The sequence below is a fragment of the Mus pahari genome, chromosome 10 (assembly GCF_900095145.1).
Source record: "Mus pahari chromosome 10, PAHARI_EIJ_v1.1, whole genome shotgun sequence".
NCBI lineage: Eukaryota > Metazoa > Chordata > Mammalia > Rodentia > Muridae > Mus > Mus pahari.
The window spans coordinates 99169931-99192500 of record NC_034599.1 but is presented as its reverse complement, the minus strand read 5'-3'; the positions used below and the strand labels follow the sequence as shown (position 1 = coordinate 99192500).

The 22570-nt window shown below is 45.6% G+C and overlaps 1 protein-coding gene and 1 pseudogene across 1 annotated transcript in view; one reads left to right on the top strand and one right to left on the bottom strand.

The window, feature by feature from the left end:
* LOC110328273 (collagen alpha-4(VI) chain) overlaps positions 1-22176 on the top strand; it is a 93154-nt gene extending 70978 nt beyond the window's left edge. Inside the window, exons 31-36 of the mRNA XM_021207713.1 lie at positions 2833-2844; positions 2929-3422; positions 13795-13885; positions 16830-17513; positions 20451-20547; positions 21987-22176. Of these exons, the coding sequence (XP_021063372.1) occupies positions 2833-2844; positions 2929-3422; positions 13795-13885; positions 16830-17513; positions 20451-20547; positions 21987-22176 (1568 nt within the window). The remainder of the gene's footprint in view (positions 1-2832; positions 2845-2928; positions 3423-13794; positions 13886-16829; positions 17514-20450; positions 20548-21986) is intronic.
* LOC115064848 lies at positions 16124-16213 on the bottom strand (annotated as a pseudogene).
* Positions 22177-22570: the final 394 nt, after the last annotated feature.

Genomic DNA, 22570 nt, shown 5'->3' with positions numbered 1-22570 from the left:
GAAAGGGTCCACCATACAAGGCTGGATCCCCCAAAGTGTAACCATACTTGAGTACCCATGTGCCTGCATCTTGGTCCCTGAAACAGAGCATGGGAAGCCCTGTTCTTTTTATCTCAGCCAACAGTATTCACAGTGACCAAAATGGAACTAAGAACCATTAGGTCTTAGGTCCGGCTTTGTACTCTTTGAAAACATAGCGGGTACTCATACTCACTGAGAGCACACATCTCTTCTTGCTGGGGACAGGGAAAGAACACGGAGTTGAAAGGTCTTGGAGTAGTTTGGCTTTTCTACACAACCACTTGCCTTCTTGCTCAACCTTCTGGCTTCTGTCCACTCCCATCCCGCTGCGGTTCAAGGAGAGTCCGGGATCCATTTTCCTGGGAGTCACCTAGAGGAATACTATCAGCCTGGATAGAAAGGAAGAACTGGCCACATAGAAAGTTAAAACCCCTTACAGCGAGGAGCACCACAGGGTCAAAAGCGAGTGGAAGAGGGAGAAAGAGTCCAAGCTAGAAGCAGCAGGACTCAAGTGAGGGCTCAGTGTCCTTGCTGTGTTACCTCAGTGTCCTTGCTGTGTCACACCAGGATTAAAACTGCTGCTGCATAATCATTTTTATAGAGAAGCATAGACTTTTTTTGGAGAGCTAAATCTAAATGTTTTTTAAAAAAACCTTTTGAATTGAAAATAGGCAAAAGACATGAAGAATCAGAGAAGAAAAAGTTACAAATGAACAATGCACCTGTGAGAATATTCACCCTCAGTGGAAATTGAAGATTATCAGTTAAAACTATGATATGCTCTTTCTGGTTCTCAAACTGGAAATATATACATACTTGCTACATAAACATACACACATAATGTATACATTCATACATACATATGCATATTTGTTTATATAGTTCTGGCTTTAGAGATAGGGTCTTGGCTAATTGACCTATATGGCCCAAAACTCCTTATGTATACTGCTGTGGCTTCAAACTTGTAATCCTCCTGCATCAACCTCCCAAGAGCTAGGAATACAGGCTTGTACCACCAGGTCTAGGCTTCAAATTGGAAATATTTTTGAAAAGTCAAAATAATCCTTGGCCCTAATTTGAGGAATGTATAAAAGTTGCTTGTGGGCCTATAAAATGCTGCCTAGAGAGAAATTGGAATGGTGTCTTAGTCAGGGTTTCTATTCCTGCACAAACATCATGACCAAGAAGCAAATTGGGGAGGAAAGGGCTTATTCAGCTTACATTTTCACATTGCTGTTCATCACCAAGGAAGTCAGGACTGGAACTCAAGCAGGTCAGGAAGCAAGAGCTGATGCAGAGGCCATGGAGGGATGTTCTTTACTGGCTTGCTTCCACTGGCTTGCTCAGCCTGCTCTCTTATAGAACCAAGACTACCAGCCCAGAGATGACACCACCCACAAGGGGACCTCCCCCCTTGATCACTAATTGAGAAAATGCCTTACAGCTGGATCTCATGGAGGCATTTCCCCAACTGAAGCTCCTTTCTCTGTGATAACTCCAGCCTGTGTCAAGTTGACACAAAACTAGCCAGTACAAACGGTCATATAAAAGCCCATAATTACTGCGATAGGCATATGTAATTGGACAAATAGGCACAGATACTTGTACATGTGTGTTTGTACTGAGAGGCAGTGGCTGAAGAAATCATAGGACAGCTACATAGTAGAATATATGACAGTACTTGACTTTTATTGATAAAAAAAGTCATATCCAGTATAACATGATTCAGAGTCAAACATACTTTAAGCTTCAAGTTTTATAAAAGTATTTTTATGTTTGGATACATAGATGGTGAACTAAGGACAATCTTAAATTTTTATGAGCAAGTAACTCACATATATATGCATATGCACATATATGCTTTACATAAGATATACATATGATTGTAGATGATTTATATTTTATGAATATGTATGTATGAGACATGTAAAATATAGCTGCAGAGTATTTTAGTGCTTCAGTTGGATTTAATTTTAGTTGAACATAACCAAAGTCCTCAATAACAGTGGGGATCCGTGTCTCTCAGGTCAAAGCTTAGCCATCATTAGACTGGGTTGATATGGAGTCCGGGGATGTGCATTCCAGGGGTTCCAGGATGAAGCCTCCTTTTATTTTCTTCTTTGTCATGTGTGTGCATGTATGTGTGTGTGTGTGTGTGTGTGTGTGCGTGTGTGTGTTAGTTGCTGTATTTCTCAAATTATCTCATGCTCTGCGAAGTTAATCAAGCTTCAGTCATTGAATCTACATTTCATCCAGCCTGGAAGAGAAGGAAGAGGAAAAGGGCAAAGGGCAAAGGGCAAAGGGAGCTCTCGCCTCTCTCTTTTAGCCTAACAAGTAATGGGTTTCGTTAGGATATAAAGATGATTTTGCAAAGTCATACTGTATTATCCAGAATGTAGTAAGTCAGCTAGCCCAGTGGAAGTGTGACATTTGTTTCAGGCAGCGATATACCCAGTCAGAAATTGAGGCCCTATTATAATATATATATATATATATATATATATATATATATATATATATATATAAAACAACAAACAAAAAAAAATAAACAGCTGGATCCTGGGAAAACAGTAGTGGCTTTTGTCATGCCAGGGAGGGGTATCTAGAAGGGCATTTGATTTTCTCAAAAGAGGATTTTTCAAAGTGGATATGGTTTGAATATTCTAATACTTGGGGGACTGAGGCAAGAGGATCTTTAAATTCAAGGTCAGCTTCAGTGACACAGAGAAGCTGTCAAACCAAGAAAGTGCATTTTAGATTGAAATATAAACTGCCCATATACAGGCACAAACCATGTCTTTTCTCTTCCAGCTTGCTCCACAGGTAAATATTGCTCGTTGTTTACATAAGCCCTCGCCTGTCTAGCCGCAGCTCAGATATCTCAAGTCTGTGTATCCCCGTGTCAAGGTATTTCCAGGTGCCCAGCATTCCCAACGGAAGTGGTCTTTGCCTTAGACATGTCCAACGATGTTTCCCCGTCAGACTTTGAGAGGATGAGAAACATTTTATTATCTCTGTTGATGAAGTTGGAAATGAGCGAGAGCAACTGTCCCATTGGTGCCCGAGTGGCCATTGTTTCCTATAACACGAGGACAGATTACCTAGTGCGCTTCTCAGACCATCGGGGAAAAGCTGTCCTTCTGCAGGCTGTCAGGAAAATCCCTCTGGAACGCTCATCTGGGTCCCGGAACCTTGGGGCCACCATGAGGTTTGTGGCTAGGCACGTATTCAAACGTGTACGCTCAGGCCTTCTGGTGAGGAAGGTGGCTGTGTTCTTCCAGGCGGGTAGGAACTATGACACAACCTCTGTCAGCACAGCCACGCTGGAGCTCCATGCTGCGGACATTGCTACAGCAGTTGTGACCTTCACAGAGGAGCACAACCTCCCAGAGGCAGGGCTGGTACGTGAGATGTGAGAAGGGCTGATGGGAGGAGGTGCAAGGGCTGATGGGAGGGGGTGCAAGGGCTGATGGGAAGAGATTCTGGAGTTAGTCTGGTTTTTACCATTCTACCAGGGATGACGTGAGCAGTGAGAATGGTTCGGGGAAAACTTCTTCAGAAATTGCTGAATATGGGAGAGGCGAGGGAGGTCTCAGTGTGGCTACTCTTGACAGAGCTACTACAGGTGACCTGGCTCTTAGGAAGCACATGAATTGTGTTAAGGGCCTCATATCACATGTAATGTTCCTAAAGCTCTATTAGTTAGGCCTCGTCGGTTCTCTCTATTGTAAGAAGAAGGCTTAGAGAAGGTAAAGATATTTTTGAGGGTCAAGTAACTAGTTAGTGGCAGACTACAATCTGCCATCAAGCTTGCTCATTACAATATATATGCTAAGCTAACACCAGAGATTATTGACTGTGGCTTTCTTCCTTCTCTTCCTATAACCTTACGTGCCCTTTTAACAACACAAAAAAATGCTGTGCTTTCAAAGCATACACATAAAAGGATTGTGTGTGTATGTACACACACACACACACACACACACACACTCACTCACATACATGTATACATAAGCGTACCTTGTGATTTGAGACAGGATCTCTCACTGTCCTGGAGTTTGCGCAGTAGGCTAGGCTGGCTGGCCAGCGAGCCCCAGTATCCTGTCTCTATTTCTGCAATGCTAGGATTACAGGTTTGTGCCATACCTGGATTTTTACCTAGTTATTCAGGATCTGATCTCAGGTCTTTGTGCTCACACGGCAAGCACTTTGCTGACAGAGCAAGTCCAGATGGATTCTTAGGTATTTTACTCCTCTGTGACCAGGATATGACTTAAGATTCAGAGCACCTTTGGCATTTATAAATTCTCTCCCTGTTCCTTGACAAGCCCAGGGTAACTACCCCTCTGACTTTAATCACAAGCAGTTAGCTGATGCGTATTCTGAGTCTTGATATAAATGGAATCACCCATTATCTAGTCCTTTGTATCTGACTTCTTCCAGTCAACACATCTGGTCTTGCTCATCTATGTTGTGTGCATGGGTAATTTGTTCCTTCTGTCAGTGTGGTGTTCCAGTATGTGTAGAAACTAGCAGCTGGCCAGATGTCTAGCCTCTAAAGTTTTCTCTTCTAACTAAAACCTACGCAGTATGTGCTCACAGAATTTCTGGGACGATTTATCAAACTGAAGGTCGATTTTCTTCCACTGTGTGTGAATGCTAGATTTAGCCATGTGACATTACCGACACTTGACCGTTTCTGACCAGGAAAAATGGATGTCACATGGTTCTCCTTAGTAACTAATGGATTCAGCTGTGCCCGACCACTTCATTTTGTCTTGAGATAGAGTTGTGCAGCAGAACTGCTAGGTGAGAAATTTGGTTGACACGAAGTGCGTGTGTCTAAGAATCAATAGATAAGCTTGTGACAGCTTGCGAACTACCAGGAAGGGTGGGCAACCATCTCAGTTGAGAAACAAAGAGAAAAGAAAGAGATGGTGTTTTTTTCTTGTTGCTGATGGAGGTCTGGTAATTTTCAGTCTGCTTTGATAAAGGCAGAGAGAATAAAGCTAACCACTTAAGTTAGAGATGTGATTTTTTTTCCACTTTCATAGACAATGTGATGCTTATAGGAGCCATCATAATAGTTGGACTGTCTGGGATTCATTTTTCTTGGCTCAGAAATGAAACACTGGGGTCTGAGGATATGGCTCAGTTACTAAGGTAGTTGCCTAGCATGCGTGAAGTCCTGGGTTTGATCCTAGCCCCACATAAACCAAGGAAAGTGGCATAGTCCTGTAATCTAACACTTGGGAGGTGGAGGCAGGGGAATCAGAAATTCATAGTCACCATTGACTACATAGCAAGTTCAAGACCAACCTGGGCTATGCAAGACACTGTCTCCAAAATTAACCGAATTAACCGAAAGCAACAAACCACACAACCACAAAAGGGATGGAGAGGGGTTTGTGCTACACTGTTAAGTAGGCTTTTAGCAGGGATAACCAGCAACACCTCTATCTCTCAGGAAGGCCAGCCCCTGACCTTTAGAGGGTGACATCGTGGGCAGTCACATCCCCCTGGATGCAGCCCTGTGGTGCTCTCTGACGGGCTGATGGACAGCTCGTGCTTGCTTCTGATTTGTAGGTGCATCCTTAGTCACGGCCTGTGCTTGCCCTCTTCGTGGCGGGGGGGGGGGCGGGCTCCAGAATAAAAGCATGAAATGCTCTTCGAGGTGAGGATGCCGGCTTGAATAGACTTGACACGCCATGTTTATCACTCTCAGCCACCCCTCCTCTCCATCCTGTGGGCATGCTCTTGCCTCAGGCTGCGGAGAGACAGCTTGGCATTTTGAAAATTTAATGGTTTAGAAAAGATGTTAAATGGTGCCTGCCAGTTCAGATGTAACGAATGACCTTGCTGCCGGTGACACTGGCAAGGAGAGAAATTGTCAAAATGACAACCGCATCTTCGGGGTCTTTCGGCCCCCGTTCTTCTCCAGTGGGTACGCTGCAGCCTTCCCTGGTTCCTTATTCCTTTCATGAGGAAAATCTAGTGAAGGCGGTAGGTTTGTCTTGTGGTTCGTCTTCTGAATTCATTGCCCGAAGGCTTGCTGATGTGTGTGAGGCTTTTTGTCTTTCACCTCTGCATTACCATAATTTTCAGAACAACCCCCACATACCTCTTCCGGGCAAATGATGGTAGTTCAAGTTGAACGGGTTACACAAACAGATGTTGTAACTTCTTAGTGTATTTAAACACACTTGGAGACCGCCATGCCTATTGGAAAGTTTTTTTCGTTATCCATGGAATTGTTTCAGCCCCAGATAAAATGGCACTATTGCACTTGACTCCCTGTGCCTGAGTCCATCATTATTGAGGTTTCATGTCCCAAAACACAAGCCTTCATTAGATCGTCTGTTTAAAGGGAAGAAGCCCAGCACTAGAGAGAGAGTGCAGCTTGTGTGCCAGGCTTTGGATTTCATTTTTCTTTCTAAAAAGCTCCGCACAGATTCTCTTGAAACAACGCCTAGGAAAATAGCTCATGTTTATTGATCCAGCCACCATTCTAAGCCTTTATTGATTCACTTAATCCTCAGAACCCAGTGAGATAGGCAATATGATGAGCCTGTTCTTCAGATGGTGATACCAAGACACAGCAGTTAAATGAGCGGTCAAGGTCTGGAGCTCTCACGGGTCCCAAGGCTTTGAATTCAAAAGTTAAAAACAGTAAAAGAGAGTCCTTCCAAGTTCTAAGTCCCTTGTCTCTTTTAGGGCATTTTATCTTTATAGTTATATTAGGAGATAAGTCTATAAAACAGTTCTACTTTTACTCCTTAGCAAATCCAAAGGCTGGAAGGCCGGCTGTCACAGAAGTCCTCTCTCTTAATACACCATCAGCTTTAGAAGATAAAGAAATTGGTGTGTGTGTGTGTGTGTGTGTGTGTGTGTGTGAGAGAGAGAGAGAGAGAGAGAGAGAGAGAGGCTTCAATTTTGATGTAATTTTAGAATTTGTGAAAGTCACATAAAGATATTCTTTGTGTGTGTGTGTGTGTGTGTGTGTGTGTGTGTGTGTGTAGGCCAGCAGTCAGCCATGGATGTGGTTCATCCGGTGCTGTCCACCTTGGTTTTGCCCACATGGTCTCTCACTGAGAATTGAAGCTCTTCTGTTGGGCTAGGCTGGCTGGCTAGGGTGCCTGAGGGATCTGCCTGTCTTGTTCTTTCTAACCCTGGGATTACAAACTCATTCCCACACCACCATGCCCAGCCTCTTCCATGGGTGTCCGGGATCAAACATCCCCAAGCTTGTGTGGCTAGTTCTGTGCCAATTGAGCTATGTCCCTAGCTCTTGATACTAGTTTTAAATTCTCTACTCTTATAGAGGACCCCCTGCCTATGGATTGGTGGCCCTCATGCCCACAGTAGGCTGGATGTTCCCATATCCATTAACTTAGTTAAGATCCTCCCCCACAAACATGCTTGGAGACCAACTCAGCACAGATGATTCTGCACTGAGTCTCTTTCTTCTGAGGTAAATACAGTCTGTGTAAGGTTGATAAATAAATCTAGCTGTCACAAGGACTGTCTAACCCTCACAGCTGTTCTACCAGTTACAAATGATAACCTGCATTGCCCAGATGAAGTGAACAGAGGCAAGAGGGAGAAATGACTTGTTCTAAGCCACACAGTCCAGGGATTTGCATCCTGATATGGCATGCTCCCAAGTCCCTCTTTCTCACTCTTAGGGGTTTCCTGCTGTGAACAGACACCATGACCAAGGCAACTCTTATAAGGGCAACATTTAATTGAGGCTGGCTTACAGGTTCAGAGGTTCAGTCCATTATCATCAAGGTAGGAGCATGGCAGCGTCCAGGAAGGCATGGTGCAACAGGAGCTGAGAGTTCCACATCTTCATTTGAAGGCTGCTAGGAGAAGATTGGCTTCCAGGCAGCTAGGAAGAGGGTCAAACCCACACCCATAGGGACACACTTCCTCCAACAAGGCCACACACTCCCTGGGCCAAACATCTACAAACCATCACAATCAGTTCTGACTCCTGGTGTTTCTGGGGAGTACTGGGATTGTGGATTGCTTGGTTGACTTTGGTGGCACTGATAGTTTAGAGGAGCCATACCTCTACCTAAGCTTCTTGGGCCAGCTTCGTCCTTTCTCTCCTCCTCTGGCCTCTTCATGCCCTCACTCCCACAGTTTCTTCTTCTCTTCTGAGCCCTTACCCCAACTCAGTGCCAGATGGTTTGTAAACTCCTTAGAGTCTAGTTAGTCAGCTCCACTCTCTCCAAGGTAAACCTCCCTCCCTAAGACTTGCTTCCACCATCCCTATCTGTTTTTGTTGTTTCAGGCCAAGAGCCTCCCCCAGCTTATTCCCAGGAATGAAATTCTCCTTTGGCCTCTGGCAGCTGAGCACAACAGCTGAAGCCTTAGGTTAAAGCCTGGGAGTCTCCGGGACAGGGTTCATGGGAAGGCCTCTAGTATCGGGAGTTGGATGTAACGAGGTTTGAATGTTGCTCTCAAGTCCTGCCAGCAAAGAATGTCCGTGCAAACCCACGGGTTTGTGTACTCTCTCCATGTCTACCAGTAAGGTGGGGTAGAAGGTCAGGGAGCATTGGAGGTGACACGGAGGTGACAGAAACATAGAAGGAAGCCCCCCAGCCTGGGATCTAGTTTGCCTTTCCTGCAGAGTGTCAGGAAGCTTCAAGACAACAGGCCAAACTGCAAGTGCCTACAGACATGATGTGTGTTCCCTTAAAACAAGACATCTCAAACACGAACATCATAGTGAATCAATAAATTATGCCTATTTGAGGCAAGAATCTAAGGATCCTCAGGTGTTTCTAACTTTGAGTTTAGCCTATCAGCATTTCTCTTATCCCTAAATCTCTCTCTCTCTCTCTCTCTCTCTCTCTCTCTCTCTCTCTCTCTCTCTCTCACACACACTTTCTCTCTCTCTCCCCCTCTCTTTGGAATATGTGTGTATANCTCCCCCTCTCTCTCTCCCTCCCCCTCCCTCCCTCCCTTCCCCCCTCTCTCCCCCTCTCTTTGGAATATGTGTGTATAGTATATGCCTGTAGCCAGACTTTGGCTACTCTGTGGGTTTTTCTTTCTTCCACCTTTCAACTCCCTAACACTAGATAGGAGAGAAAAAAAAAAGAGAGAGAGAGAGAAAAGGGGGTGTCTACATCCTCAGATTACTTCCTGCTGATTAGGGGTGTCAAGTTCCTTGTGGCATGTTTGAACTTCGCCATCAGGAGATCTAATTTCTTCTTGTTTTTTCTTTGTACACGACTACTTAATAAGTCATAACCAACAGCAACCAGCCACCAAACCATGCCTCTCAGAGCCCTAGCATTTATATCCCCTCTGAAAAGCCCCCATTCTTTCAAACATTACACAACCACAGAAACTATCCGCAGCTGACAAACTCACATCCCTGCTACAGCATGAGGCAAATCATAGTCAGCTGCTGTGGAGAGTCTGAAGCAGCCCCATATCCCCCCACCTGGGATTAAATGAGTCTTATAACATTTCTGTGTTTTTGAGGAAACCAAAATCCTCACTACATATGCCCGTATGGATAGGAACACTCACAGTCAGAAGAAGACATTTAGTGTCCTACTCTGTCACTCTCTTCCTTATTCCTTTGAGACAGGGTCTCTCTCGGAACCTGGAGGTAGCAGGCAATCAGCAAGCTTGAGAGGTCCTCTTGCCTCTGGCCAACCACAACACTGGGGAACAGGAGTGTGTTGTGTGGCTACCCTGAGCTTTTTTTTTTTTTTTTTCCATGTTTCTTGGGGATTTGAACTTGGGTCCTCATGCTTGGACGGCAAGTACTCTTACCTATTGAGCCATCTTCCTAGCCCTTTATTCTTTAATCTTAAACAGTATATTTCACCCCATAAAGCTACCTTACAAATTTATTCACAAAAGGAAATTCTGTGTGTTGTGTACATACAGGTTCACGTGTATGAGGGTGACCTGTGGTGGTCAGAGGACAACCTTGGCTCTCCTCAGGTGTCATTCACCTTTTCTTGTGAGACAGGGTCTCTCATAGGCTTGGAATTTGCCAAGTTGGCTAGCCTTGCTGGCTGTTGAGCCTCAGGGATCTGTCTGTCCCTGGCTCCCTAGTGCTGGGATCATAAGTGTGGGCCAGTCATGTTTGTTTGTTTGTTTGTTTTCTTTTTTGCCTGTGGGTTCTGGGGAATCAGATTCTGTTCTCATGCTTTATGACTGAGCAACCTCCCAGCCCACATTAGGAACATCTCCAAGGTAAGAAAAATAAATACACCAGCTAAAACAGACTTTACATCTCACTTAAATGTTAAGATTTGCTTAATGTTTATGCTCAGTCTTAGCCAGAAGTCTGAGAGAGGATCTTTTGGCTTAGCCTTTAATTCTTTTGTTGTTGTTGTTTTTCGAGACAGGGTTTCTCTGTATAACCCTGGCTGTCCTGGAACTCACTCTGTAGACCAGGCCGGCCTCGAACTCAGAAATTCGCCTGCCCTCTGCCTCCTGAGTGCTGGGATTAAAGGTGTGCGCCACCATGCCCGGCTAGCCTTTAATTCTTGTTGAAGGTTACATCCTCAGAGGAAGGTAGACAGTTCTCTAAGGGTAAAGATACCAAGCAGTTTTCTCTCTCAGGAGGCCCACGCCTGCCTTGGCACGATGTCCCTCCCTTTCCTGTATCCTGTCTAAATACTTAATCACTGCCGGTGGGTGCCTCATTCTAACTTGTCCCTAAGTCCTTTTCCATGGCAGTCAGGAACCCCACTTTACCTCAGTAGAGACCCCTAAAGGGGACGTGGATTCCTGAGGCTGCTGTTGGCTCTGTTGCGCTGTGCTTCCCCACTGCTGCAAACACTATTGGGTGTGTAGGAACGGAGTCGGTGATAAGGATGTCGTCGACAGTGCAGATTCTAATGCTAGTTGACTTCAACTTGCCTTTGAGGCCCTCTGGTTGCCCTGCCCTTCTGTGGATTCTCAGCAGGAAGCAATGGGCCAGTTGTTCTCCCCCCAACGCCAGTGACCATCCCACATTCTTTCTCTGCTTGAATTTTCTCAGGAAACCCTTTTCTCCCTCTTCACTGGCAGTGACTATGCTGGCAAGCCTAAGGCCAAATTCATGGAAAGTTATTAATAAAGCCCCGTATATAAAAAAAAAAAAAAAAAAAAAAAAAAAAAAAAAAAAAAAAGAAAACAATAAAGCCCCGTATAGACATATCTATCCGAGTCATAGCTTCCCTGTGGACTCCGCTGCATTTTGTTCCTTGTTACCACAATTTTTTTGCAAGGACAGTACAGATGTGAAGTGGGATCTTAAAATTATTGTTCCCAAGAGAAGTTAAAAAGTGGAAGTTGTGTATTTGGTCAAATTTGACTGAATTTGGCAACTTTTCAGAGTTATAGGCTCTGAGGTGCTCAGAGCAGAAGGTCTCATATATTGTCCTGAACAGACGTGGACACAGATGACAGTCACTTAGGAGCAAGCTGCTCTGGCACAGGAGAACCTAGATGTACCCATTTCCATCCTAAAACTGTTACCTAGGAAACAGAAGGCAGATACCTCCCTGTGGCTGCACTGCCGCTATAGGAAGATCAAGGATTATAACCCAGATTCCCTCCAATCTAAACTCCTGGCCTAGAACTTTCCCCTGGAGCCATCTCTACAATAGAGGAGCATGAATTTGTACAGACGTAGGCTAAATGTTTACGTTTGTCTGAGGTCTTTCACTACTTCAAAACTTCATTTAAAGTTTGTATTTTATATATAGCTTCAGCCATACTTTCTGTGACTTAAAAATAGTTGTATACCAATTTAACATATCCCTACAAGGCTTTGACAAAGCTCTTAGGGTTATCCCTGCTTCTCATTTCTCCTGGCTCACTGCCATAGATCCTGGGCCCAGAAGCTTCCAAATCTCCTCCCGTGACTTCCAGTAAGATGATGGCATGTCATAATCCTGTTTACAGTGGTTTAATCTGGAGTGATGAATTGGGTACATTTGGCTAGTTCAAACTTGGATCTGTTGGCCATTTGGAGGAGATCTGCATGATGTACTTAAGTACATCTGTGTTAGTGTCTCCCATGTGTGAGGGAGCCACATGGCTCAGATTTACGCAATAGTGGCACGCTGGAGGTGTGCATTATCTAATTCACAGAAAATGGGTCAGTGGGCAGAGGTCAGCTAGGAAGCCGTTGTCCAGCTCTGAGTCTTGGCACATGCCATTCCTCACACTAGAAGGCTACCACCACTGCTTTGCCTGTTAAGTTTCCATCCTTATGCTCTGAGAAGTGCCAAATGTCATTGCCTTCATCAACCCCTTCCCTTGAGTTCCTAAAACATTATCTATCAGAGCCCCTGCTTTCTTGAAGATCCTCTGTCTGTCTTCCACAAGTGAAGGCATGGCCCTGTCACCTTTCTGTCCTTTACATGGCTTGTGAGGACTCTTAGGTAGTGGCTACTGATGGGCCTGGGTACAACTTAATGTTCTTTTTGCCCTGTAAAGAATGAGAGAGGGTGTGATTTTGCCTTTCTTCTTAGACTTTTGCCCTCTTGTTTTGATCTCTGTGTTACATTAATAGAAATAAATGTCAATTCTTCATATTTCTTTCCTCATTAAGATGTTTTCTTTGGGTGAGCCTGCTTTGGAAGGCAGCGATGGAGGTTTGCTGGAGCATCGAGTAGAGAGAGCAGTGGGCTCTGTAAAGAGTCCATGGCACAGAAAGTTCTTTTCCAGAGAAATCCTTGGTGGTCTGTCTCCCCGAGAGCTAGCAGGACGTCTTCCTGGCCTGGCCACATAACTACCTAGAGGGGTGTTGAGAGTTGACTGGATCTGGCCCTGAGCATGAAGGAGGAGGAGCAGACCCTCAGCTGGGCTCCATCTTCCATGCTTTGATAGAGAGTGGATAAAAAGATGGATGCGAATAAGCTCAGACCCCTGCAGGTTTGCAGACCCCACCTCAGTGTTTGAGAGGAAGGATTGGAGAACATCTCTAGTTCTCATCATGATACAGAAGTCTCAGGAACAGTGTTAGTCAGACCTGGCTAACTGTGGAACCATTCATTCCCCAACCAGAATGCCATGATGTGAACGTAGTCCTTATGTAAGATCCTGGGGGCAGAGCACATTCTGTATTTAGCCACTTCAGGACCCTGGCTTTTTCTCTCAGCAGTCCCATTATACTTGAGGGGATCAAACCCTTTTCTTTTCCATCCTTTATATCTGGCTGGCAAAGGTAGGAGAGGGAGCAAGGAACTACAATGCATGCCCTAGAATGACATACATTTCATGAACCAAACCACAGACATTTGTAGGAACTCATTGCAAAGGAGGCTGGGAAATGTAGTCTGGCTCTGCACCTAGGAAGAAGGCACTTCAAAGGTGTTCTAGAGAGCTTGCTGGATTTACTGTTATTCACATTTTGTTTGTAATCTTTTTTTGTTAGTTATTATACTAATCATGATCAGAGAGGTACATGAGAGAGATAAACATATTTACCCATTTTGCCAAAGCTCCTCTGATTCTTCATTCTTACCTGTGAGTTGTATTATGCCCTGGCTATGATCACCAGGAATATTCTACAGGCGTTTCCTTCATAGTGTCTACCTCTTTCCCTTGAACGTTACATAGTACATAGTACATAGTATGTGTCCCCTTAGAGCTAGGATCCTACATGATTATAAATGTGTTACATAATGTCAAATTATTTCTACGTATTTATTTATGTAATTGTGTATTTCCTTAAAAGCCACAGAGACAATGACTTGGAATTTAACTCAGCTGGTCATGAATTTGTGTGTGTATGTGTTGCACTAGGTGGATGGACCCAACGAATTTCACTTGTTTACGTGGGAGACCGAGGTCCAGCAGGATGTGGAACGCCTGGCCAGCTGTACTCTCTGCTATGGTAAGAGCTAGGACGGTGCTTCTAGTCCAACCGAGAGCTTAAGACCAGATGAGTAAACGCCAGCCATAGGCTAGACCTGCCCTTCAGACACTCATTTGCTGCACAGTGCATGCACAGTGCATTAGAGTCTGGGAATTCTTACTAAATGCAGGTTTTCAGTTTTTCTTAGGAAGTCAGCATTATCCTGAGAGGCACAAACACTACGTTCCTGGGTGACCACAGACCAGAGGATGCGTGACTCCTCATGAGCCAAGTGACTGCTGTGCTCCCTAGTCTCCCCTCATCCTCTTTGGCATTCCCTGATACACTCTGTTCTGTTCTTTAGAGTTCCCGTATGTGTCTGAGCATGAGAGTCATCCTTTAGCATCACTTTGTGTGATGTAGTCACTGAACTAAGAGTCAGGAGTCCTGGGTTCTAGATAATGGATCTACTTCTGGTTAGTAGTGAGATCCACCCTCTTTAGCTCTCCCACCTCCTCTACTGTATCCTACACTGCTCACTAGCTTGTGCCAGAGGACACTCTCTGCAGAAGTGCATGCCTGCCTGCCTGGGAGGCATTCTCATGCATGCACACTGAAGTGAACCACCCATACTCATGGAGAAACCATACCAGATGGTTGAGCTCCCAAGAGGATGTAGTCATGCACTGGCAGGAGAGAGAAGGCAGATTCAGGAATGGCCCATGTATGTGCCATGCTGTGGCTCAGAAGCCACATGCACAGTACTGTCTCATGGGGCACATGGTCACCCCTGGAGCCCCACCCAGTTCCTCTTCTGTAGAAACCTAACCTTGTGGGTGTTCCTTGAGATCTTACTGGCTTTGTTCTCAGCACTACATATGTGAACTCATTTTTAAAAATGTAAACACCAAAACCAACTGCATTTTTATTATTTTCAAATTAAGGGTAAGTGTGTCTTAGAGGTCTGTGGTTGTCAGGTTTTCCTGGAGCTAGAGACACAGGTGGTTGTACTGGGCATAGGACTTGGGTATGAAGGTGGTATGGGCTCCTAACCACAGCCATTTCTCTAGCCCCTGGAAGGAACTTCACAAGATAGGTGCTGTTATCATCATTGTGTCTGACACATGGAGGTAGGAAGGTCAAGGTCATGTGCTGAGTAAGAGATGAACCTGGATCGAACCAGGCAACCAGGTTCCTTTTAGATCTCACACAGAAGAGTGTCACCTGACCCCTTTCTTGGGGAAGATAAAACCATATGCCTGCTCCCCCAAACAGGGCACCACTGACAAACCACTGTGCGTTTCCATTATATCCACCTTGGGTTTACTTGCAGAGTGTGGGTGAGGAGGAGTTAATTCCAGGGGCATGAGTGACCCCAAAGTTGTCACACCATCAAAAAGTCTCATCAAAAAGTGTCAGCAGGGACATATACCTTGGGGCTTTGCGGCTAGTGGATTCAGTGTTCAAGGACCTGGAGGTGGCTGCGCAACCTGGCACATCTTGGCATATCCTGGCACAGGGCATGCACACAGATGAAGCCCCTCCCCCTTCAGTTGATGTTCCACCTTCTGTATACAGTAGCATTCCCAGAGACCAGGAGGCCACAGGTGGTTAAGATAGAATCACATAGAGCTGGCTGGGGGGGGAGCAGGAAGGAGAGGTGGGGATGTCAGAGGAGGATCTGCCTCTCCTCCCCACCCTTCCTTCTATGAGGAGATGTCAGTAGCCAATAGGCTCAGCCCGAGGGTCTCTTGCAAGTAGCCACCAGCACTCTGATAAGGATACTGTTGTGCACAGGACATTGCGCTTTTACAATGGTGAGGAGATCATGCGGGTGCGCGGGCACGTGGGCGTTTAGGCAGAGTGGCTTTCTCTCCCTGTGCTATGCTTATTCACTTAGCACAACCTCATTTTGATTTGTTCACAAATGACAGAATATCCTATTGTTTTTTTTTTAAAAAGCTTAATACCCTATAATGTCTATACAATACACTTGTTAGTCAACTCATCATGTGCTTAAAGAAGTCAGTGTAGACCATCTGATAACTACACAGTAATGATGAATACATATAGTACTGACCATCTGCCCCAATTATAATACATGAAATACATGATTCTTTGCCTTTACATATAATGGGAGGAAATGGTCATTTTGATAGAGGTTGTGAAAATAAAGACATCACTACCCCCTGCATACTCTAGATCCCTTGAGGGACTGTGGTGCCAAGTTAAGAATACTAGCTGACCACCAGTTTGTTCTTTCTTTCTTTTCTTTTCTTTTTTTTTGAAATCTTCATGAATTTGTGCGTTATCCTTGCACAGGGGCCATGCTAATCTTCTCTGTGGCATTCCAATTTTATTTATTCATTTATTTATTTATCTATTTATTAATATATGTGCTGCTGAAGCAAGCACTGACCACCAGTTCCTAATGAAAAGGTTTGGCTCATGGGTGGGTTTCTAAAACATTGGCAGATAGTCTGAGTGGGGCGGGGGAGGGAAAAAGATTCCATATGTCTGTGGGGGCAGAACCAGCTTAGGAACTCTGATCTCCTGACCAGGAAGTCACTTTAAAACCACCAACATTGCATTTATAAAAATATAAGCATAAAATGGCAGCCTTACTTGGTTGCTAGGCTCACTGTTAGCTCTAGCAGTCACTGTGTGGTTTCTCATATGGAGTGAGTTCCTAAAACCCTGGTGGAATGCCTGAGTGTGTATGCACATCCATGTAAACTTTCTTACTTACTTAAACCGTTCATCTCTAGTTCTTTTTTATGGAGAGGAAGCAATACTAATAAACTAGAGATTAGGAATCCAGAAGACCTAGCAGATCTCTGTCTCCACCCATTTCTTCCGGGGTAGCACACAGGACAGGTATTCACCATGAGGCTGGAAGTGCTTTCTGCACAGAAAGAAAGGTTACCTGGCTTAACTCTGGCTCTTCCTCATTACCCTCCCCTCCTCTGTATTTTCTTGCCAGACAAGTGCCGACCAGCCCCAGGGTGCCAGCTGCATGCTCCCCGGCCTCAGACGTTGGACATGGACTTGGTGTTCCTGGTGGACAGCTCCCAGGGTGTCAGCAGGGACATATACCTTGGGGCTTTGCGGCTAGTAGATTCAGTGCTCAAGGACCTAGAGGTGGCTGCGCAGCCTGGCACATCCTGGCACGGGGCGCGTGCAGCCCTGTTGACACACACAACCCCAGGCTTTTGGCCTGGTGTGGATCAAGCCCCCGTGCTTGAGTACTTCCACCTGACCTCCCACGGCCACCGGACACAAATGCAAAGGCAGATTCGGGAGGCTGCAAGTGGCCTGCTACAGGGAGGCCCCGCCCTAGGCCACGCCCTGGAGTGGACGCTGGAAAACGTGCTTCTGACAGCCGTGCTGCCTCGGAGGTCACGGGTCCTCTATGCCATCGTGGCCAGCGAGACAAGCAACTGGGACAGAGAGAAGCTAAGGGCTCTGTCCCAGGAGGCCAAGTGCAAAGGCATCGCACTATTCGTGCTCGTCGTGGGCCCTGGAGTGGGTGCCCAGGAGCTGGCTGAGCTGGCCAGAGTGGCCAGTGCGCCCTCGGAGCAGCACCTGCTACGCCTAGATGGTGTCTCAGAGGCAGAGGTAGCCTATGCCAGCAGATTCACGGAGGCCTTCCTGAACCTTCTAAATAGTGAGTGGCCAAGGGGGTGGGTATGGATGTGGGTTGGGGGGTGTAGGCAGGTGGGGTGGGTAGGGACTAGGTTATCCTAGGTGGTGTTGGCCGCAGATGTTTGTTTTTTAAAACATCTTATTTATTTATTTATTTATTTATTTATTTATTTATTTATTTATTTATTTATTTTATTTTCCATCCTTCCCCTCCTCCTGCTCCTCTTTTCCACTGAGTTCACTTAGTGTTGCCAATTGGCCATGGGTTCAGGACCATTTGCTTTAGGAACATGGGCAACCTACCATGGGGCATACCACAAAAGAAAACCAACTGTCCCTCTGCAGCCGTCACCTGTATTATGGCTGTGTTTCAGTACACAGTTACCAGCAGCCTGTTCCAAGTCTCTTGTCGTTCTGTCCCCACCCGGTGGCTTGGAGGCCCCAGGCTTCCACGTAGCTTCTCAGTTTTTTTTTTTTTTTTTCCAGTTATCAAAATGAGAGTTTCAGGGTGTTTGTTCCCAGATCATGAAGCCAGATGTTCATGGAGGGACTTAGAGCCAACTTGTGGGCGTTGCCGCCACCACCGCCACTGTCACACCCACTGCTCCTTTTCAGCAGTAAATGGCCATGCTTCTTAGATTTTAACTCACACCCGTCCTCTGGGCATCCTGGTCAGGTCTTGATCTAGTTCTGAGGTCTGGGCTGGGGTCTGAGGGTCTCCATTTCTCAACAGTTTCAGAATGATGCTGTTGGCCCACAGACCACGGGTTTTGTTTTTTGTTTTGTTTTGTTTTGTTTTGTTTTGTTTGTTTTTTGAGGCAAGAGTCTTTCTTTACAGTCCAAGATGCTCTTAAACTGGCTGTAATCCCCCTGCCTCACCACCCTCTCTCCCAAAGTGGTGGGATTGCAGACATGTGCCACCGTCTCAGAGTCATGGAACACATTTTAAGTAACAAGGGTAGAGAACTTTGTTTTTCTTTTGTTTTCTTATTAAGTCAGCATTCAATGCAGTGGTCTGATTATGGCATTTTAATACATATGTGCTGTTATACTTTCTCACTAACCGCTCTCTCCTGCTGCCCCTCTTGAGGAACCACAGCTTCTTCCGGCTGCGCCCTTTCCTTCCCTGACAGCCCTTGCCTCCATCCGCACATATTACATTCCAGCATCCTCTTTTGCCTCCTCTCTTGTGATCCCTTCCTCACTTTTATGATCCTCTCTCTAGTTACATGATCTACACATGCATATGCATGTGCACACATACACGCACATGTGCACAGGCATGCATACACACTCCCTCACTCACCATTTGACACCTAAGCTCTGTGCATTAGAGGAAGCAGGCAGAGTTCTGTCTTCTTGTTTTAGAGCACAGGTTGAATTGGCAGCATGAGGTCAGAAGTCCTCAGAGACTTTCCAGGAAGCAAGGGTGACAGGTCAAGAGCTTGGGGTCCCCTTCAGGCTGGGTAGATTAAGCCAATGGTGATGATTAAAGAGTGGGGGCTGTGTCAATGCATCTAGGCTGGGACTCTCCCCTTCATCCATGCCCCAGCATCCTCACCTCCCATCACACCCAGATGAACCTAATATGTGAGCATCCAGGACCAAAGTGTACCCCCAACATAATAGTGGTGACTTAGCATGGGCTGTGGGGGGTATTAGCCTGGCCAATTCCAGGCGTTTGTATTGCAGTGGGCAATTAAGAATGAAACATGCTCAGGACATGCTGCGAGGTCTGGGTGATGCCTCCTCCCTCTCCATGCTGGAAGACATGATTTTACAGCGGCCATGGCGGCTGTGACGTCCCACTGTGGGTCTTGAGGGACATCTGCTCCATCCCGACTCAGGAGATGAAGGGACGCTGATGGACATCTCAGAAGCACTGGCGTGGTGTTTGCACCTTCCCATTTGACAGATGCTTCATCACTGAGCTAATCTAGTCGTAGCTTTGTTACTTGGGAGCTGTGTGACAGGAGAAGCCATGGGCTTTCTTTCTCTGAGCCTTAGAGAGTAGTGGAGGTGGCTTAGAGCTCAGCGATTCTTTGAGGGAGAAGCAAGCTGAAAGGCAATCGATTCTCTCATCCGTTTAATGTGATTTTACTTTATTTTTGAGGTTTTCATTAGATTTGCACTTTATATTTTGTTGTATTCCTTTATGTTGGGATATTATTTATCTAACAGAATGCACTTTATGTTTTTGTTTTGCTTGCTTATGATTCGATTTTTATTGTTTTATTTGCATTTATTCTTACATTTGTTTTATGCTTTGTTCGAGTGCCTTTTATGAGTCTTTGATTTTACATCACAGACTTTTTTTTTGTTGTTGTTGTTATTCTTATTGTTCAATTTGCCTTCTTTTCACATTATCTTATTTTGTTTTATTTTAGATTTTGCCTTAATTTTCTGACGTTTGAGTTTGATGCAGTATTTTTGGTGGTGATTTTAGTGGCATTTCATTTTATTTTGTGCTGTTTATTATTATTATTATTTTTTAACACACACCAGGTTGGGGGGGTGTCATCCACTGGAGCATGGTTGAGTACCAGTACATGGTTGAGTACCAGTATCACCCTTAACGGGAACTGGTTTTGTCTCCATCAGAACCAACCATCGGTGTCTCCTCAGATAGGCACGTGGCTATCAGCCTCTTTCCCCTCCTGCAAGAATCTGGTGCTTCTCTGGTACGGGTTTCTGGCACACCTGCTGTGAGTTCACGAGTGTAGCAGTGCTACCCTGTCAAGGAGACCCTGCTTTGCTGTGCTGATCCCCAGCCCTGGCTTCCATGGTCTTTGCATCTCTTCTTTTCTCAAGGTCCCCAAGCACTGGAGGGCTCCCAGTGGTGGTGAATAGATGTCCCGTTTGTGCTGGGCACACCTCGGACACTGTTTGCATTTTGATTATTTTTATATCCTTTATGACTTTAGGTTTGATTTGATTTAAAAAAATGTTTTACTTTCAGGTGGAATAAACCAGTATCCACCCCCTGAGCTCGTTAAGGACTGTGGAGGCCCAAACCGTGGGGACACCTTGCTGCGTTTCTTCACTTCTGCCAAGAGGTGAGCTCAGGGTGGGGTGACCCAGGACAGGGATGCTGCCTCCCTGCACGAAGTCCCAGTCTGTAGCTTGATCCAGATCATGGGTTTGACAGCTCCCATGGGGCCTAGTATTTCTTTTGTAATTTTTTTTTCTTTTGAGAAAGGGTCTCAGTGTGTAGCTCAGGCAGCTTTGATCATATCATTCTCTTGCTTCCTGAGTAATTGTTCTCTTGCTTCCTGAGCACTGGGATTACAGATGTGGTACGATGAGCGGATCTCTTTTCTAACTCTTTGGTGGGATAGTTTCAAGGCAGGGTTTCTTTGCGTAGCCCTGGCTGTCCTGGAATTCACTATGTAGACCAGGCTGGCCTTGAACTCACAGAGATCTGCCCGTTTCTGCCTCCTGAGTGTTGAGACTAATGGCATGTGCCATCACTGCCCAGGTCTGTTGTTCCTTAGTGTTAGAAGCAAGAATGGGCCTGGAGAGATGGCTGGCAGTTAGGAGCGCTTGCTGCGCTTGTTCTCAGCATCCCTGTGCAGTTCTCAAACATCTGCAACTGCAGTTCCAGGGGCTGCCACACCCTCTCTGGCCTCCATGGGCACCAGGCATGCACATGGTATACACAAGTGCATGCAAGGCGACACTCATCTATATAAAACAAGGATAATAAAAAGCAATATAGGATATATATATATATATATATATATATATATATATATATATATATATATATATAAACTCAAAGAGCACACGGGTGCATTAAAGCACAAAAGGAAAACTCCCATCCCACCATAGCAACTGTCCTCCAACCTCAAGCTCCAGAGGAAAAGATGATGATGCTGAGTGCCCGATGCTGCCCCTGGTCCATCCAGAGAGTGGTATGAGTCCTCAGCCCGGAGCCACAGCAGGAGTATCCACCACCAAGGGCAGAGCCGCTCAGTTTGGTCAGACGACAAGGCTTGTGGGAGTCTTTTGTGATGCTGGAGACTGAGCTTAGGCAGGTGTCTTAGTCAGGGTTTCTATTCCTGCACAGACATCACAACTAAGAAGCAAGTTGGGGAGGGAAGGGTTTATTCAGCTTACATTTTCCACATTGCTGTTCATCACCAAGGAAGTCAGGATTGGAACTCAAGCAGGTCAGGAAGCAGGAGCTGATGCAGAGACCATGGAGGGATGTTCTTTACTGGCTTGCTTCCACTGGCTTGCTCAGCCTGCTCTCTTATAGAACCCAAGACTACCAGCCCAGAGATGGTCCCACCCACAAGAGATCTTTTCCCCCTTGATCACTAATTGAGAAAATGTCTTACAGCTGGGTCTCGTGGAGGCATTTCCACAACTGAAGCTCCTTTCTCTGTGATAACTCCAGCTGTGTCAAGTTGACACAAAACCAGCCAGTACAGCAGGTGTCACTGAGCTACATCCCTGGACTTGTACTGTGACAAGGGTTGCTTTCCTGCAGGTTGTCCAGGAGTCAGTCTGGCACATCTGCTGCCTTTGCAAATGACTCAGAAGCGCTCAAGTCACCAGGCATCTTTCTAGAGGCGAGGAAAAGCAGGGTGGCGTCCGTAGCTCTGCAAGAAGCGCTGGGAAGTCATGGGAAGGACAGGGCAGACACTGAAGACATTGATCAGAAAACAGCAGCAAAATGAAGACATTTGGGTTCCACCCACGGTGAGCGGCCAAACCATGGCTTCCTTGTTCTCTAAGTTGGATTCACTTTTGAATATCTTTGTCTTTAAAAAAAGATTCTGTGTACCTTGTCAACATGCACTCTTTAGCACATCTTATTTACAAATTTATTCAGTAAACTGTGGAAAGTACTTTAAGACATCAAAAAGAGGCTGACTCTCCCTTCCCTAGACTCCATATCAGGCCATGTTATGTCACCATCTCTCCAGGAAGTGGTGCCAGATAGAAAAGACTCAAGGGGATTACAACCAACCAACCCACAGGCCAAATGATGGCCTCCTCCAGACGTGGTGAATTTACTCTTGACCTTGGCCTGACCTCCCTGGTAGACTTTTTGGTCTATGAGTGTTCACT